Here is an 18,924-nt window from a genome sequence, read left to right on the forward strand (position 1 = left end):
GACTTATTGACTGAACAACAACAACACATGATTTTCAGCAATAAAAAAAGACTTTGAGATAAACTATCACCCAGTCCAAGGCCACCAGCTGTGACACACCCTTGACCACCAAGTCCTGATGCTGCTGTCAGAGAAGGAAGCTGTAGCCCCTCTGTGGCCCAGGGTAGGACTCTGTCCCTCCCGGTCACCCTAGCAGGCCCGGCTTGGCCTATTGCTAGTCACACTGGGCCTCCCTTCCCCACGTGTACTGTAGAGTTTTCTAATTTAAAATGCTTTTATTTATTAAAAGATAAAACAATTAAAACTCACTTGAAACAGAGTGACATAGGTACAAACCATGAGTTACATGTATGAGTATTCTTCAAAAATTTATTAATAGAAACAGATGTATTCAAATGAAACACTGGACAAAAACAGACAAAAAAGGCTGGAATGGCAACGACATTGGAGAATCTCACTTTACATTTCTTTGCACAGAACTAGCACCATTTTAGGCAGAAATCACAGATTTAATTATAATTGCTTCTAATGTATAAAATACCTTATAAAGATTATTTAACTATCTAGTAACAAAGTTCTTCCAAAAACTTATTTAAAAATCAATCTGAATTTACCATTTGAAATTGACAAAAATGGTTTAAAAATTGATCCAATTCTACTGCTTGTCAAAGGGAATGAGCCATCATTAGTTTTATTGGGAGAAAGTGCCTGAATTCAGCTTCTGGTTCCCTTCTAACCACCAAGCAGATACAGTAAATTGAATATTTCATAGGAATAAGAGCACGTCTAAAACTGATCTTAGAAAATATTTTCCTAGACTATAAAAATACTAAATGGAATACAAAAATTTCAGCATGTACAGCAAATAGACTACAGCAGACAAATATTGAAGACATACTCGAAACTATCTTATACCACAATCATCATGAACATCAAGTATTATTCTAATAACTTTTTATGATTCATTCTGATTCAATGTTTGTTTCCCCTCAAGTTTTGTTGTAATGTCAGATACAGAACAGATTCTGTGTTTCTAGCAGAAGTTACTGGAGGCACCACTGAATAATTCTGGGTATTCAACTGGTTCTCTCAAAAAGTGCTGAAAGTGCAATTGTAGTACAGCCTGTTTCTTAGAATGGGGGTCAGCAAACTACAGCCCTCAGACTACAGCTGGCCCACTGCCTCGCTTGTGTGGCCTGTGACAGCCACGCTGAACTCATTCATGGGCCATCTGTGGTTGCCTTCATGTTGCAAGAGCAGAGTCGGGCAGCTGTGACAGGTGCTATAGGTGGCCTTTTGGTCCAGAGTCTATATTTACTATGTGGCCCTTTATGGAAAAAGTTTGCCCACCCCCGTTTTAAATCAATCACTTCAGGAAACCATTCACTGAACAAGGACAAGGTGAGGCTGTCCCAGATGAAGAGGAGGTTTGGCTGAGGTTTGCTGGTTCCATCACACAGTACCAAGGCAGATCAAAAGAAGACACATTTGAATTGGCAACTTTGGGCACTGAAATATTATTCTGGCATCCAAGCAAAGTCTAGCTGGGATAAAGTACCTTCCTTTCTCTGTGAACTGACCACTGTGTACCAAGTTACTCACGTACCCAATTACAGCAACATACTCCCTGTTCAACCCCAAATCCATGTGGGCCCCAAGCATGATTTCTGGCCTTTAAAAACTACCTTGTACCTTTAGCAGCCGACAGAACTAGAAGCGGACCTTCCCCATCCCTTCGAATTGGCGTAGATTCTCGGCGCTGCATCGTGTACCTTTTAGAATCCTTCCCTGTGACATGCTTCATAATAATTGGTACTACCACCACCCAGGGCCACAAACATGTCCTTTTTGATGAAGCGGACTAAATTTTCTAGGGGACACATGGGCTTGGGAGACCGCCTGTGGTGGTCCTGGCAGAATGAAGTGTGGAACGTGATGTCAACACCGTCATAGAGGATCCGGACGGAGTGCTCACGGGGCTTCTCCCTGTCCTGCCAGAGCTCAAAGACCAACCTGGCCGCAAACCTCGGGAACCTGGCTCCCGTAAGGCCCAAGGCACTGAGAATCGGGGCCAGAGTAACGTCATGAGCAGAGTAGAGAGTGAAAAGCCCTTCCTTCCTGCCCTCTGCTGTATGCTGCATGCGGCTGACAGTTTGGTTCAGGATAGGGTGGGCGCCCAGGAGCGCGTACCCCAGGTACAGCTTCTTCTCCTGCCTTTCTCTCTCATCCTCTATCTGATGCGTCTTGATCACCTTGAAGTGGTCCATGGTGATACAGCCGTTCTTGGTGCAGGGGAAGCTGACGTTGTGGCAGAAGAGGCAGAGCAGGGAGTCTATGGGGTTGGCAGCCCGGAGCTGCTTGGTGGGGATGTCCACGATCCGGGCCATCTCCTCGTAGGTCCTTTCTAGCTGCCTGTTATTCAAACGTAATAGGTACTGCCGGCGCTGCTCCTTCTCCAGGTACTGGTTCCTCAGTGGGCAATAGCAGTTCCCAGAGCAGAACAGAGCACTGGGCTGGTGCCTAAAATAAACCTTCTTCCAGTCAAAATCCGGCAGAAAGCCATAGAGCAGAGCCAGCCCACTCTGCAGCGTCCGGCTCTTGCCGGTGGTCTCTAAGTGAAGCTGCTCTGCAGCCCAGTCACTCGGCAGGAGCTTGTGTTTCTTCAGGTAGATGTCCCTCAGCAGCTGGCCGTTCTGCAGGTGCTGCACGACCCCTGAAACACAAGAGCGCCACACGCTTGTCTCACCACCAGCTCAGTGAAAGGGCCAGCCAGGGGAGTCAAGGCTCGCCCAGTGCTGGAAGGCTTCAGACACTGCATGGTTGCATCCTCGAGCCTGGCCCCCACTGCGAGGGACCCTCCAGAAGGGGCTCCCACCAGCATGTGAAGGGATTACACACAAAGGGGTGAGCAGAGTGGGGCCCTGTCCTCTGGACCCACGCCTTTCCATCTGTCTGCCTCCATCCCTCCTCTGGAGGAGGGCTGTGACTGGGGGGGCTCAGAGGTAAAACCAGCCTGCTGGTGGAGGTGCAGGGGGTAATGGAGACTAAGGAGAGCTTTCTCCCTCCTGCCCAGGGACAGATCGTTCGTCAGAGTGCCTGGGAGCTCACAGAAATCAGTCAGGCAAGGAGAACAAGTCATATCTTGGCTGCCCAGTTCCCTCCTTCATGCCACACTCCCTACTCCCCCAGTCCAAGGCTCTCTGCTCACTTCCTGGGTCCATTCTGCCCAGTCCTGCCCTTTAACCTGCTCATCAGCAACGATCCTCTCCCTGCACAGATATGGAATGATCTCCCAGGTACCTAGATGGAATATTTGGGGGGGAAAAGCAAATTGCAGAACAGTGTGTTTACTATGCTCCTTTTAAATAAAAATGAGGGGAAAAATAAGAATGTGTATAGGCAGCCGCCTGTGTTTTGTATAAAGAAACTTTGGAAGGGCGCACCATGGTTATCTAGGGGTGACAGGGGCACAGAAATGGGGGTGATGGTGAAAGAACAGGGATAGCAGCATGATTTTTAAGTTTCGCTTTAGTAGTTACAGTTTTGAACTACAGACAGGAACTATGCCACAGTACAATTAAAACAAAACAAAATCAAACACTGAAAAAGCCTTATCTTCAAGTAGGAGAAGGCAATCCAAGATAAGAGCAAGCTCACCCTCCAGCCAACAGGATGTTGGGATGGCCTTTAAGTGTGAGATCTGAGTTCCCTGAGAGTGTAAACCTCAGGCAGGCCCTGTGACCCGTGATGCCACTTATGCAGATGCCTGACTGGTCTGCAAAGCCCAACCACAAAGACAAGACAACTTCAGGCTGAAATGTGTGGGACAGAGGGAACTGTGTTGGCCCAGGAAGGGGAACAGCTCAGGGGGAGAAAAAAAACCATGAAGGCTATCTAGGTCCCACTCTGAATGAAGAGTATTGAGAGCAGAGTCCCCTCAGAGATCTGCGCTGGGACAGGTCTTAGCATTTCCAGATGACTTGCACAGAGGGGCCAACACCCAGAGTCTGTGCCTGGCCCCCAGTTCCTTCTGGGCCCACCTGGCATTCTGAGGCCACCTATGCTTACTGTGCACCAGACCTTTCTCCTTTAATCCTCACAAAAACCCAACAAAGAAAGCAAAAGGAAACTGAGGCCCAAGCCATTTACAGTTAAGATATGGCCGAGCCAGAGCTCCAGCTCCCATCTGGGCCCAGCCTGTGCTCTTAGTCCCGGCTCACGTCACCTCCTCCCTACACTTCAGGCTGAAATATTCAGGGTGTCTCCTCCTCTCCAAACACAACTCGCATCTTCATAACTTGGTTACTGCCCTTCCCTTTCTCTCCCAGTGAAATGCTCATCCTGACCCCAATACTATAATTCCTTTCTGTCCTTCTCTTTCTCCCCCAGGTGGAATTAATCATTCCCTCCTGTTCACACAGACTGCTGGACCTCTGAGGCATTCACTGCATCTGCCGAGCCTAGCATGTGCTAGAACTGTGCTCGGCACTTTACACACACTATCAATGTGTGTATCAATGCAACTTGCCCCCAGCTCTGTCGGGAATATGTTACCTGCCCCACTTCACAGGTCTGTTTACTCCAAAGCCTGTGTTATTCTGCCCGAACCTGCAGCTTGCAGCAGCACCCTCGGAGGCTTCCATGCGCTGTGCCATCCAGCTGCCCTCCTCCCCTACACACGGCAGCTGCTAAAGCACCTGGGACGGAGTAGACGCTAATGATCAGCTGCATCTTACATGGTTCCTGTGAGGTCCCCAAAGTGTGCACTCATAAATGATTATTCTAACAGCGATGCAAGATTTCAAATAGGAGATAAAAGTGACCATTAAAAGAGACCAAGGGAATAGGAGCAAACTACCACAAATAAGATTTCTAGGGTAAGGCTAATTTTAAAAACAATGATGCTAATAGGTCAATTGGAAAGAAAGATGGGGATGTGCGGGGAGCCAGCCTGCTAAAGGCCCAAATAGGCCCTGGGAAAAGGCCTTGAAAGAGGCCATTCCCTGTCCCGCCACCCCATGATAAAGTAGTAAAATATTTGCTGGGCCTCCTTTGTTCTTCCTTGAGAAAAACGTAGTAGTGACCTTCACTTAGTAGTTTACTTTGGGAATGCCAAAAACAAGATGTAAGCTTCTGCAATCACTTAAAACAAAGAATTGTATTGATGCGACAAACACCAGATGGCATTTTTTATGAATTATGTTTTCTGCTTGTACTAGTATAAAAGTAGCTGTTTTACTCAATAAAATCGCTGACTTGCCTAAAGAGCATTCAGCCCTCTCGACCCCATCCTTTACTATCATCTTTTTTTTTCTCAGGCTTCCGTGTGGTTGCGGTCGGGACTTGTTCATTTTGCCGGCTGGTCCCAGCAGGGATGAATAAACTATTTGATGCAATTACCCTGACCTCCCAGCCAGTTGATGGACACTGACCCTCAAGGACACCATCAGATTGTCTCAAGAACGTGAATGTATAAGTTCATCTCTACATGTGGCCAGGACTGTCTCCATTGACAGACACACAGCAAAACCATAGCGGCAGGGACAGTCAGCTTTTTTATCGCTGGGACCAGTCTCTGGAGGCCTAGTCATAGCTTGCCCTTAGAGTCTGTGAGTCATCCTCAGTCTTTATAATAAATGTCCTTTTTGGGAGGGGCTTGAGTTGGTTTCTGTTACTCACCACCAGTGGTTCTCAGCAAGCACGGTTCTGCCCTCAGGGAGGGTTTGGGTTGTCACAGTAACACGGGGAGGAGCGCTGCTGACCCCTTGCGTGTGGGGCCCAAGGACTGGACAGTCTTCACAAGGGACTGTTCTCTGTTCCGAATAACTTTTGAAGTACAAGACATCCCCATATGTGAAAATCCTTCAAGTTTTAATACTTTAATCCTTGAAGTTTTAATACTTCAATTTCAAAACTGTTTTTTTGTGTTTACAGACATATAGCCATTTTTGTATAACATTAACATCTACTGAATTTTCCAAAAATAAATTAAGGGGCATCTGTCTTTTGTTTTGATCACATTTGTCAAATAAATCATGTCCTGATATATGGGGTATTAAGAGTCATCAGTGCACATCCTTTGATCATTCTGCATTTGTAGCTGTCACCACACCCATCTACATTTATGTGCAAGCAATTGATTACTTCATTTTCTTTTCTAACAAAGGTGTGCTCAGACATTTATACTGAGATATATAGAATTACATAATAAAATCATTTCCTTTTGTTTCTACTTCATATTATAGGTAGGATACCTGATATAACTGTTTTGTAAAATTATGTATATAGAATGGTTATATTTGAATTTCACTTTGGGATAGTTCAGGGAGCACCACAAAATACTTAATAAAAGGGGGCTCTGGTTCTGGTAGGAGGAGGACTCCTATTTTTATTTATTTGTTTTTAAAATATTTATTCATTTGGCTGCTCCAGGTCTTAGTTGCAGCATACAAGATCTTCACTTGTGGCACATGGGATAGAATTCCCTGTTCAGGGACTGAACCTGGGTTCCCTGCATTGGGAGCACAGAGTCTTAGCCATGGACCACAAGGGAAATCCCAGGACTCCTGTTTTAAACTAATGCAGAGCTTGTGCACGTGGAACTAATTAGCAAAAGCTTTTGACAAAACTCCCTATTCAAGGCTAGTCCTCCAGAGCCTTCATCTTGCCCCACTTGGTCACTTACTATCTTCTCCCCAGTAATAACAGTTTTCAAAACATGGGGAAGCCATTGGGGTTTGATGGACCTTCTTTCCATCAAAGCTGAGGTCCTAAGATACTGGTGGATAAAGAAACAGAGTATGGCCTATAGGTCATCCTGATTCCTCCAGAAAGACCAGTGACCACACAAAGGCCCTCTGAGGTCTCAGACTGAAGAAGAGGAAAGCTGAAATCTCTCCGGGGCACCAGTTCTTTCTCGTCCCAACCCACAGTTAACTCACCAACCTATGCTGACAGTGAACTGGCTGCACAACAGTATGAACAGGGCTGCAGAGGGAGAGGTGGCTTTTGTGAGGAATACACTTGCAGACTCCATGCATGGTGGGGCTCTGCCATAGGCATGTCCCTCAGATCTGGGGCATTAAAACCTTTTAGCTGTTTTGTCTGAAGTATCTGGGAACATAGGACTGGTTACATACATCATGATCTATCCACAGTGGAAGAATATGCAACTATCAGAAATTATGTTGTTGATGAACATTTATTGGGAGGGAAAGATTATCACGATATATTATTAAGTGAAAAAGTGGGCTACAAAATAGTGCTGAAGAAGATACAACCTGTGAGAATGAGTGTGTGTGTGTGTGTGTGTTGTGTGCGCGTGCGCATACCCTTGACTGCATAGATATTAACACAAGAAGAAAGGTTATTAATTTCTTTGGTGAGATTATGAGTGCTTTAAATTCATCTTTCTTTTGCTTAACTGTCACCCCTACTTTCTCTTCCATGAATATATATATTTTTAATAATAGGAGAAAAGGCTATTTTTAATATTTAGAAATCAGACGGGACTTCCCTGGTTGGAGCAGTGGGTAGGAATCCACATGCCAAAGCAGGGGGCATGGGTTTGATCCTTGTTTGATCTGGGAAGATCCCACATGCCTCAGATCAACTAAGCCTGTGCTCCACAACTACTGAGCCCACACATGAGAACAGTCACTGAAATGAGAAGCTCGTGCACTGCAATGAAGAGTAGCCCCCACTTGTTGCAACTAGAGAAAGCCTGTACACAGCAATGAAGACCCAGTGCAACCAAAAAAATAAACATATTTTAAAAAAGAAGTGTTTAATGAGATACCTTGGTGGGCTCACAGCTGCTTGAGGTACAGTGCTGACTCACCCCCACGCCCACAGCGTCTCACCCGAGGCCCCGCTGCATGCGTCCACCACACACAGGAGTGGGTGGAAGAGTAAGTGGAAGAATGGTCATTGCACTTACCTGTCTGCGTGAGCTCTCCCATCTCACACAGCTGGTGACTAGAGTAAAGAGGCAGCGAGTGCAAGGGGCTTTCAAAAGAGGCTCCAGATCCTTTTGACATGTGACTCACAAAAGCCTCCAGTTTAGAGTGATACGGCTTCCTAAAGAAACAACACAGAGTTAGCGGTCAATGTGCTCTGATTTCAGCTGCAACAAGCAGTATCCCAAGTGAGCCATGCCCTTTCTCACCTGCAATAATAGTACATTCCAATCTCATGATTACTCGCCTGCTGACACCTACATATAAAACGCCCACTCTGTAAGGCCAGCCTGAGCCCCTGTCATCTCCCAGAGTGCCCACCATTCTCAAGCCCTGTGGGGGTTAGTGCTGACCTCACGCACTCTGTTCCCCACACCGACCTTACAGGCAGCCAAGCCTAGATTGGTGGTTGACCTCAATTTCTCCCTTCCCCGACCTTGCCCATGTGCCCTCCTGGGCTGCTCTGCTCCTCTCTCGTATCCCTGCATCCCCGAGTAGGTTTTGGCTCAGAGAGCTTTTGTCTAGATGGCGTGGGCTCCTCCTCGACCCTCCTGCAGCCTAATCTTGCCTTCTTCACAGGCAGTGAGGTCAACACAGGAGGCAACCCTAGCTGTCACCGCTCCGTGCCACCTTTCCAAGGAGCCTCATGTGGCCATTAGTCTACTCTGGCCCTGCCTCACTCTGAGGCCCAGGGTTCCCCAATGCTGTTCTCTGGCCACACGTAGCATCTGCCTTCCATACCCCACACTTGTTCTTGCACCGTTCCAAGACTTTCCACATGCTGCCTCTTCCTCCTAGAAAAGGCAACTCAACTTTCACTGGGGTAACCTTTAATCCTTAACTTAGGTGACCTCTGGAAAATCTCTTGAGAAGAAAATTAACTGATTAGGATAACCCATATCTCTACAGCTCACTGTGCATTTTGCACATATGGTATCTCACTGCATGTGGGGTGATAATGAAGAGTGGAAAAAAATAGGTTATTTATGAGATCTTATGAAATTTATAGTATTATTTATATTTCTGCCATGAAGTCACATGTGGTAAATCAAGATTTATCAGTCTAATCACAAATACACAATTTCCCTGAATAATGAAATGACCTATGAATATATACAAACATTTTCTCTGAATAATGAGATGACCTATGAATATACACACCTTTCCCTTGAATAATGAAATGGCCTATGACTGTTTATACATTGTCCAGCTGAACAGAGGTGGACAGATAGAGCAGTTCCCAACTAAGCTAAAGCAGCATGAAAAGAAGCAAAGATAAATTGTTTAATGGCAGACCCCTGCTGTCTGAAAACCTAATTAACTTTGGCAATGCTTTTACAATGGCTGCCAAAATGGGTTTATTATCTTTTGAAAACATAAAGCTAAAAAAAAAACCCATTACAAAAATATGTTTTAGGGAATGCTAATCCTGACATACAGTATATAGTCTAATAAATCACCCCGTATTGCTACAAGACATTACGGCTTTCCATAAAAACAGAGGATGTTATTTTCCCTGAGGCTGAAACACATATATATTTGCAAACTGGGAAATAAAATGTCCAGACTGATAATGAGGCTGCCGAAACGAATACACATAAACAAAGGCTATCTATCAACAGGAGTCAAATAATCTGCTCCAGGCCATTATTTCAGGTTGATGATGTTTGAGGATCTAAAAAAGCTTTGCTACCAATTTTAGAAATAAAATTTCCCCACTGACAGTGTTGGCTGGGAGGTCCAGGTTTTCAGGGAATCTGATTGGTTAATGATGCATTAATATCTAAGTGTATTCATGGAAACCTGTTTTTGATATGGAAAAATGACAATTCATGAAAGAAAAACTTCAGTTACGGATAATATAACAAAAGACTGAGTCTTTTAATCAGGAAGAGGACCAGGTAACCTGAGTCCTTGGGCCTGTCCTGGATCTGAATGATCAGGCCCTGAGGCAGGAGATGTATGGGCCCCAGACTGAGCAGCTGGCATCTGTCTCCTGAGAACAGATATTTCAAGATAAAGATAATGGCAGGAGCAAGAGGGAGCGGAGTCCTGCTTGGACTAAAGATAAAGAGACCACATATTACTCTTTCTTGAGGTCAGAGACCCCCAAACTATGCATGCAAAGAAAGGATCCTTAGGAGAGGGGGTGCTAGACCAAAATATGTTCTGTCACCTTCCCTGAGACCTCTGCGCTGCAATCTATCTTGGCTAAAAGATGCACGTGCACACATCGGAGGGCCCTTAGCCAGATCAACTATGGATTTAAAGCCAGACACAGCAAGATGACTGGCCGGAGGAAACCCAGAACTGCCTCCCAAAGCACAGGACTCTCTTTCTCTCTCTGAGCCAGTCCATGCTTCCTCTGCACATATATTCTCTCTAATAAACATTTTAGTTGTCTCACTACTTTTCATCTCTTTGCTAAATTCCTCAAAGCAGACAAGAACCAGGGAGCACAGCAGCCCAGATTCAAACCCTGGTAGGGGAACTGAGATTCTTGCTTCAAGCCATCACAGCCGAGGCCATCCCACAGCCTCCCAAGATCAGTTCTTCCCACCTCATATACTGCTCCATCCCTGGAGTTGAGAGGGTCCCTAGCACACAGGAGATAAATCAAAAACACATGTACATGAATTCAACTGGAAGTGCCCCACACTTAGATGCTTCAAGAAAAGTCCAAGCTTTCTATAATCTGCAGCAATGAATATAGAAAGTTCCCATAGTTTATTAATATATCCAGATTTCGATGGAAATACTAAAAACAAAGGCAATTGTAAGTGAGCCTTAGTTATATGACAGACTCTCTCTGGTCAAATTTTAGTCTCCTCTGAACCCTCTTCCCAACCAGGCCTCGATCTTTGGATTTATACCTGTCTTTGCATTGCCCATTTTTAGCAAAAATCCTGCTACAGTCAGTTTAGCCAGAATCTCTCACTCTTTCTTTTTTCTTTGGTGTGCTGGGTCTTTGCTGTGATGCAGGCTTTTCTCTGGTTACAGTGTCAGGACTTCTCATTAAGGTGACTTCTCTTGTTGCAGAGCACAGGCTCCAGGTACACAGGCCCAGTAGTTGTGGTGCAAGGGCTTAGTTGCCCCGAGGCATGCAGGATCTTAGTTCCCTGATCAGGGATCAAACCCACGTCTCCTGTATTCTTTACCATTGGACCACTAGGGAAGCCCAGAATCTCCCACTCTTGGTATCTGATCACCCTTGCTACCTGATCAAATTCCTCAACCCCAGTGGTATCTGATCACCCTGGTCTGCTTTCATCAAGAATCCTGTTGAGTCAGTTAACTAGAATCCCCTCACCCCGATGTGTCCTCATAGTAACTCTCCCTCGACTGACCCCCACCCTGCTCCTTGGCTAAAAAGCCCCACTTGTCTATGCTCTATCTGGAACTGAGCTCGGTTCTGTCCCTACTGTATTAACTCCTCAATAAGATCTGTTTTTACAGCTTTCTCTGCTCTTCAGCTCTGGTTTTTCTTTAACAGTTAGATACTAAAAACTATTCTCTGCTTCTTGGGAACTTTGTTAGATCCCATTTTTGAGATCCTAGCGGTAAGTAGCGGAGAAGGCAATGGCACCCCACTCCAGTACTCTTGCCTGGAAAATCTCATGGACGGAGGAGCCTGGTAGGCTGCAGTCCATGGGGTCACTAAGAGTCAGATATGCCTGAGCGACTTCACTTTCACTTTTCACCTTCATGCATTGGAGAAGGAAATGGCAACCCGCTCCAGTGTTCTTGTCTGGAGAATCCCAGGGATGGGGGAGCCTGGTGGGCTGCCGTCTATGGGGTTGCACAGAGTTGGACACGACTGAAGCCACTTAGCAGCAGCAGCAGTAAATAGAGTCACATGACTAAGTATTTGCCAGTGGAATGGAAGGATGTATGCGAATCTGTGTTTCGGCTTTCAGATCATGGGTGTGCCCCCTCCACACTCTCTTCCTTCCCTCTGGCCATGATTCAGGTACCCTGGCAACCCAGGTGCAGTCAAGTACACATCCCTAGGGCATGGTGGGAGCAACAACCTAGAAGGAACCTGGGGCCCTGAATGATCAAGTAAAGTAAAATTATACAACCTGGAATACTCATCTCAGAGCTTCATGCAAGAGATAAACTTCTGTTATTTAGGCAAAGCATTCTTGGTTCCCCTTTTCATTTTCTACAGCAAGTCCCCTACATACAAATGAGTTCTATTCTGACAGCACATTCATAAGCCCAACAAAGTTAGCTTAAGAAGTCAACTAACACAATCAGCTATATAGTAGTGTACTGCAATAGGTTTATAATACTTTTCACACAAATAATACATAAAAACAAATGCAAAAAATAAAGACTTTTAATCTTACCATACAGTACCTTGAAAAGTAAGATAGTACCAGCTACGTCACCATTGCTTTTACTCTTGCTTCCAGACATGCTGGGCTTGAAATAAAGCTACTGTACTACTGTACTCTATATAGTACTGTGAAGTACACAAGAGCACACCACCTGTACAGGCTGCTCACACACGGCAATGTACAGCAGACAGGTGAACAAGCCTACATGATTGGACATGTGAACACATGTTCATGTCTTCAAAAATTTGAAACTTAAAGGTTCATATGTAGAGGCCTTACTGTTTTATTTTTTGGCCATGCTACACAGCTTGCAGGATCTTAGTTATCTGACCAGGGACTGAACCTGGGCCCATGGCAGTGAAAGCAGAGTCCTAACCACTGGCCCATCAGAGAATTCTCCTCCGTTCTCTTTATTATAACAGCATGCACAAAAATGACTGTATCTGTGATGATGAATTTTTCTTCAGGAAATACCCATGTTATTGTATTCTCACTGGAAATCTACTTTCACATTGAAAATAGAAAGAGCCAGCAGTGCTACCATCTTAAGCCTTCAAACTATTTGCTTCAGAGTTCTTATTTACATTTTATATACATTTTCACAGCTATTTATTACACAAAGCTCTAGACAAAAGCCCTAAGGCTAATCCACACGTATATAAGAAAATGTATTGTGCTTTAGCTATCATTTGAGCAATCAGTGAGTTCTGCACAGACTAGTAAGACAAGCTGAGAGAGGTATAAGACCAGTGACACTGTTATTCAAAAAAGCAACTCAAAAAAGCCTGCATCACTCTCCATCCCCCTTCTGATGTCTATGTCAGAAGTTTTCTCTGTCCCTTTTTACACTTTAATAAAACTGCTACAAAAGTTCTTGAGTGATCAAGGCTGGTCCTGGGTTCTGAAGCTGTATCTTCTTCAGAGATCATGAATCCGACATCATTCACTGCAAGCTATCATCTTGGAGGCTTGTCTGGGATCTTCAGGACAAGTTCAGGTCCTCCTTTTGCCTGGCCAGGTGCTAATTGGGACTGGATCCCTCAGTCATGCTGGCTTGCTCCAGACAGGACCCACTGGATGTGTGGCTCTTACCTATGGGCATGGCTTCCCCCTGGCTGGATAGGGAGATGCACCCTAGGTCTAGATTTTATTCATGACTTCATGTTTTCAGTTTCCAGAGAAGCCTGCTAATCTGCCATGCCTTAAAACTCACTGGACAAGACTATAGAAGTGATGCTAGACAAAAAGTAAATTCAAGCAATTTTTAAAATTCAAGTTCAAAATGGGTCATAAAACAACAGAGACAACTTGCAACATCAACAAAGCATTTGGCCCATGAACTGCTAATGAATGTACAGTGCAGGGGTGGTTCAAGAAGTTTTGCAAAGGAGACGAGAGCCTTGAAGATGAGAAGCATAGTGACTGACCACCAAAAATTGACATTGGCCAACTGAGGGCAGTCATCAAAGCTGGCCTCCTTACAACTACACAAGAAGTTGCCCAAGAACTCAACGTTGACATTCTATGGACATTTGGCATTTGAAAGAAAGGTGAAAAAACTTGTAAGTGGGTGCCTCATGAGCTGACTGAAAATAAAAACATCATTGTTTTGAAAAAAAAAAAAAAAGCCTGCATGGCTGGAAACCAGAAAAAGTTCATGCCACAGATTTTTACAGTTTATGCCAATTAAAGAATTTATTATTTTATGTTATTAATAAAGTAAAATGCTAAAAAAAGATAAACTTAATATACTTTTATCAGTCTTTGGTTTTCTGGGCTTTTTTGCTCTATCTGATGTGATTACCCTCCTCACTCCCCCTTCCTGAAACTCTCCTTCCTCAGCTCTTATAACATCGCTCTCTTGCCTTCTTCCTGTTTGCAATTTCTCTATCTCCTTCAGGGATGCTTCTTTCTCTTGGTGCTATAATTGGCTGGTGCTCCTAGGACTCTATTTTTGGCCCATTCCTCACTCCACAGGCTCTGTGTATGACACCATTCAAGCCCACAGCTTCAGCTACCGTTTACATGCTGAACTCTCAAATCAACCTCCACCTCCCTGCAGGACAATGTTCCTGAGCCCCACAACTACTCATGAAGAGGCAGCTTCCACCATAAAGACTCTGAGTCACGGGAGGTGTCCTTGTAAAGGGAAACATTGGGGTGTCTGGCTCCTGCTGCTGTCAGCTTGGTGCACCCCCACCTGCCAGCCCAGAAGTCTCCTTCACCAGATGGGAGTAATGGGTGCACTTTAGAATGCTCTGCCTCAGAGGAGGCTATAAAATTAATAACTCGTGAAGATGAACTGGCACCTGGGAAGGCAACAGGCCCAGCTGGTGACCCAGATCCACAGTCCCAGAGGACAAAGACACCCAGACTGGGTCCCCTTTGCTGGAACACCTCCTCACTCTTACGCGAAATGTGTGTTTCTAATGACAAGTCAACATTTATTGTTATAAAAGATGGAATTCATTAAATGCCATTAATTAATTAAACATGTATATTCTACCCACATTCTAGAAAAGATTGAAAGTAGCTCCTAAAAATACAGAATATGGACTAAAATAGACCTTCCCTGATGGCTCAGTGGGTAAAGAGTCTGCCTGCAATGTTCGAGACACAAGAGATGCAGGTTCAATCCCTGGGTCAGGAAGATCCCATGCAGAAGGAAACGGCAACCCACTCCAGTATTCTTGCCTGGGAAACCCCACGGGCAGAGGAGCCTGGTGGGCTACCGTCCATGGGGTCACCCAGAGTCGGACATGACTAAGCGACTAAGCATACACACGGCACACATTCTATCCACTTTCTAGAAAAGACTGAAAGTAGCTCCTAAAAATACAGAATGTGGACTAATATAGTAGAACAAGGCCAAAAAGTCAAGACCAAAGGAAATGACGCAGAGATGGCTGAGGCAGCTGGTTCCTGGGAACTGCGCCTCTCAGGTGGGGGCTGCAGAAGTGGCCTCGTCATGGGGTCCTGCCATTGCTGTGGCAGAATGAGGGGCCCTGGGACCTGACCTGGTCTTGTGACCACAACCACTCAGAGAGGAAAAAATGCCGGGCCTGGGAGACTCCAGGCTGCTGCAGTGAATGAAACACCATTGCTCAAATTCTCAGCGGGGACAAGGTTCTGAGCTTTACTCCATCACCGCAGTTAGACCTCACAGGATTTCACAGCCGAGGCTCAAATCTACTATGATAGACTCATGAGAGGCAATGATGACCTGTGATTCTCACTGGGCTCCTGAATTCATTCTGCAACCGACCCAGTCCAACAACCAGGCTCGGGCTGGGCACCAGAGATATAGAAGGAGTGAGACCCAATGCCCTGCAGAGTCAGTGGTGTGGGAGGACAGAAACGAAACAAGGATGCTGGGAGGAGAGCCTGCTGGTAGGGAGGAAGCAAGCCTGCTGCCCAGCGGCCCCGCCAAGTGGGCTCCTTCCCTGGGAACAGCCAGGTGACCCCCAGAGCCCTCAGGGTGCCCAGGGGCCTTCCAGCATCAGCTGATTGGCCTGGGGGCAGACCCATTGTCCCACCTGAGAATTTGCAGCCCAGAGAAAGGCAAGCAGAAGCTAAGAGCTGCCCACTGGAGCAGGGTACCTCCCACCAAGCCTTTGAGGCTGATCTGGGTGCAGCCACCTCAGAGGCCCAGTGCTCCATCTGTCTCTGGGTTGTTCGAAGTCCTGTACAATGACAAGACTGAGTCAGCTGTTAACACACTGAAGCTCTGCTCTACCGAAGGAGAGAAGCCACTTCCCCTAGCCGCCCTCCCGCCACCCTGGATGCTCCAGCCCAGAAACTAAAGGGTTAACACCCAGCACAGCACGTGGCCTCTATCCCTGCCCTAATCATAAGGCTGGTTAAGGTCTGGTCATTAAATATTTTGTTCTGAGGCCCTTCCTGCACATCCCCCTTTTTGGGTTGAGTGAGACAGTGGTGGTGCCTGATACAAACAGAAGCCCTCCTAACGCAGTGGGAGAGGTTTCCTGGAAGGGGTGCAATCTCAGAGGGTCTTGGAGGAGCTATAGGAGGGGACCAGCAAGCTGAACAACAGGTACAAAGGCCTGAAGGGTAAAGAGCTGGCAGGCAGTGGTGGGCAGGGGCAGAGGGTCCCAGCAGAAAGGCTGCACAGAGGGCTAGAGATGAGGAAGAAAGCCAATGACTGCACACGGGCTGGACTCCACCTAGGTTTTCCAGGCTGTGGGACATGAAGACATGCATCCATGCTTGTTAATCACAGAAAAGACGACACAGATTCCTAGGCTTCGAACGTTGTGATCTCCAGCAGGAAATGAAAGCCTAGAATCATGTGGCATTCCATGATGTTTTTACAAAAAATGGTTCACTTCATCTTCCCCATGATATTAGACAATAAGAAGGCTGAGATGCAAAGGGTTAACCTGGAACTCCCGGGTTCACACTGCAGTCCACTGTGAATGGACAGTCCTGGCTGCTGGGAGGTAATGGTTCCACCCACAGCACTCCATCACCATAACATCTTCCCCACAGAGTCCTTCCCCATCTCCCCCCCGCATTCAGTAAGCTCTGCCTGGGAGACAATGAGCCCTCAACACACTTGTTGAGGCCCGGCCCATCACTTTGCTGCTAACCGTGCCTCTCACTTTAGAGCCATGCCATTTCCACATGCACACTTCTACTCTCTTTTCAAGTATTTTTCATCCTAAAGGCTGTCACCCAAGAGCAGGTTGTCTCTCCTCCTGTGAAGAATGAAAAGCCTGACATAACACCTTCCCTGTAAGTGACTCTGCAGCTGGTGATGTTCAGCCTTCTCATCCCACTTACTCCTCACCCCAACTCTGCATGCTCAGCAGCGTCATCCCCATTTCAGGAACAGAAGGCTGAGACCCAGAGAGACTAAGGGACTTACCTGCAGCCCTGAATGGAACAGCCACGCCAGGGTCTGAGGACTCCTGGCCCAGCGGTCATTGCACCATGTCTCAGCTGTTTTTTAAACTAAACAACAGCAGGGAGGGAGACCGTAGATAGCACACTGGCCAGCACTCAAATCTCAGCTTATCTGCTGTGTGGCCTCAGGCAGATGTCCTCAGCTCTCTGGGCCTCTGTCCTCTCAACTGTGAGATGGGATTAACCTGCAGGATTGTTCTGAAGATCCAAATCCTGGCAAACAGTACTCACTGGATGTGTGCAGGCCACTCCCCCATCCTGTCATCCTGCTTTGAATAGTTTTCCAGTCACCCTTTTGATCTGAAAAGAGATTCTTCTCAATGACTTTTAAGAAAAGTGCGATTTACCTGTTAGCCACCAGAGTGCAGTCAATTTCCGGGCGCTTCGTTTTGGGAATGGCGTACAGGGGGTACCTGTCCCCGTGTCGAATGAACACGTGCACAGAGACCAGCTTAAAATGATGTGGAGCATGGCCTGCGTGAGAAAAGCACGTTGCCTGGCTGTCACTCAGGAACAGTTTACACTTTCAGCTCGCAGAGGCCGGGAGGGGTGACCATGGTGGAGGGGTGCCATGCTGGGATGGAGTGCGGGGGGCCCTCTGACTACCTCACAAGGAAGGGCAGAGGAACGTGAGAAGGCTGCTTATGCCCCAGAGTCCCAGCACTCACAGGGAGGCTTTGGGGTGTGGCTGGGGGCTGGAGATCAGTGGAGTGGGGGCAAGACTGCTCAGGTAGCCTCTCACATCCATAGACTAGGGGGAGGCCCATGGAAGTAATGGAAACCATGCCTTGCTTTAAGTCTTTCTCTTGTGAAACAAGACTGGGCAGAAAGAGGTAACTAAACATCTTCTTTGATATACTTTCAGAAAAACAAAAGTCAACAGAGAAATCATATTTTCCTACACCTTTAATGCCAGACACCAGCAGGGTATGATGTGGGAGTCCTAAGCCCTGAGAGAGCCCGCCTGGGAAAGGGTTGAGCTGAGGGTGACCCCCTAAAGCCCTTCAAGGTCACCTCTCTGCTCATTCTCACTGGAAATCAGGATGACAGCAAATAACTGTGGAGGCATTCTCATGCGCCTCATGCTGCTCAAAGCAGTTACTTAGTCCTCCCAGCAGCCCTGTGAGTAGGGATGGCTTGTTATGCCCATTTTACAGATGAGGAAACTAAGACCTGGGAACTCATTCAAGGGCACAGCCCAGTGGCAACTGTAGGATTGGAGCCCCGGCTGTCTAGCTCCTTAAATGCCTTGTGAAGATGCTACCATGTCGGGCAGCGCAGCTGGCCTACCTTCCATGCTGCGCTCAGCCACACCTGGAATGTTGCAGTACAAAAGGGCTTCATATACCGGGTCCATCACGGGGGGCTCCGTTGCAGGGTCAGGCATGATTCTCTTTCGATTCTTGCTGGTCACTCCATTCTTGGTTGTCGACACTGGGATCAGGTGGACTGCAGGGAAAGCAAAGTAGGTCAGGAAACGTGTGATCATGGAGGGCACACGCCAGCTAGAGGACCCCAGAGGGCAGCTGGATTTTCACCGGAATTCACCTCTGTCTCAGAATTAGGCTGGACTTCAATGCATCAATAGCAAAATGTCAGCTTCCCATTCAAGAACTTGCCGGGGTCCAGCCCCAGCAGGATCCAGGGGAACCCTCAGGATGAACGGCGTCGGCGAATGACAGAGAGAAGGAGAGAGA

The 18,924-nt window shown here is 46.6% G+C and overlaps 1 protein-coding gene across 3 annotated transcripts in view; it reads right to left on the minus strand.

The window, feature by feature from the left end:
* Positions 1 to 315: 315 nt before the first annotated feature.
* Positions 316 to 18,924, minus strand: part of PXYLP1 (2-phosphoxylose phosphatase 1) — a 78,742-nt gene continuing 60,133 nt past the window's right edge. For all 3 annotated transcript variants that reach the window (XM_065942490.1, XM_065942488.1, XM_065942489.1), the window contains 4 exons: positions 18,518 to 18,676; positions 17,575 to 17,701; positions 7,940 to 8,079; positions 316 to 2,713 (listed from right to left, as the gene is read on the minus strand). In XM_065942490.1, the coding sequence (XP_065798562.1) occupies positions 1,776 to 2,713; positions 7,940 to 8,079; positions 17,575 to 17,701; positions 18,518 to 18,676 (1,364 nt within the window). In that variant the 3' untranslated portion in view covers positions 316 to 1,775. The remainder of the gene's footprint in view (positions 2,714 to 7,939; positions 8,080 to 17,574; positions 17,702 to 18,517; positions 18,677 to 18,924) is intronic.

This window comes from Muntiacus reevesi, chromosome 8 (genome assembly GCF_963930625.1).
Source record: "Muntiacus reevesi chromosome 8, mMunRee1.1, whole genome shotgun sequence".
In the NCBI taxonomy this organism is placed as follows: Eukaryota; Metazoa; Chordata; class Mammalia; order Artiodactyla; family Cervidae; genus Muntiacus; species Muntiacus reevesi.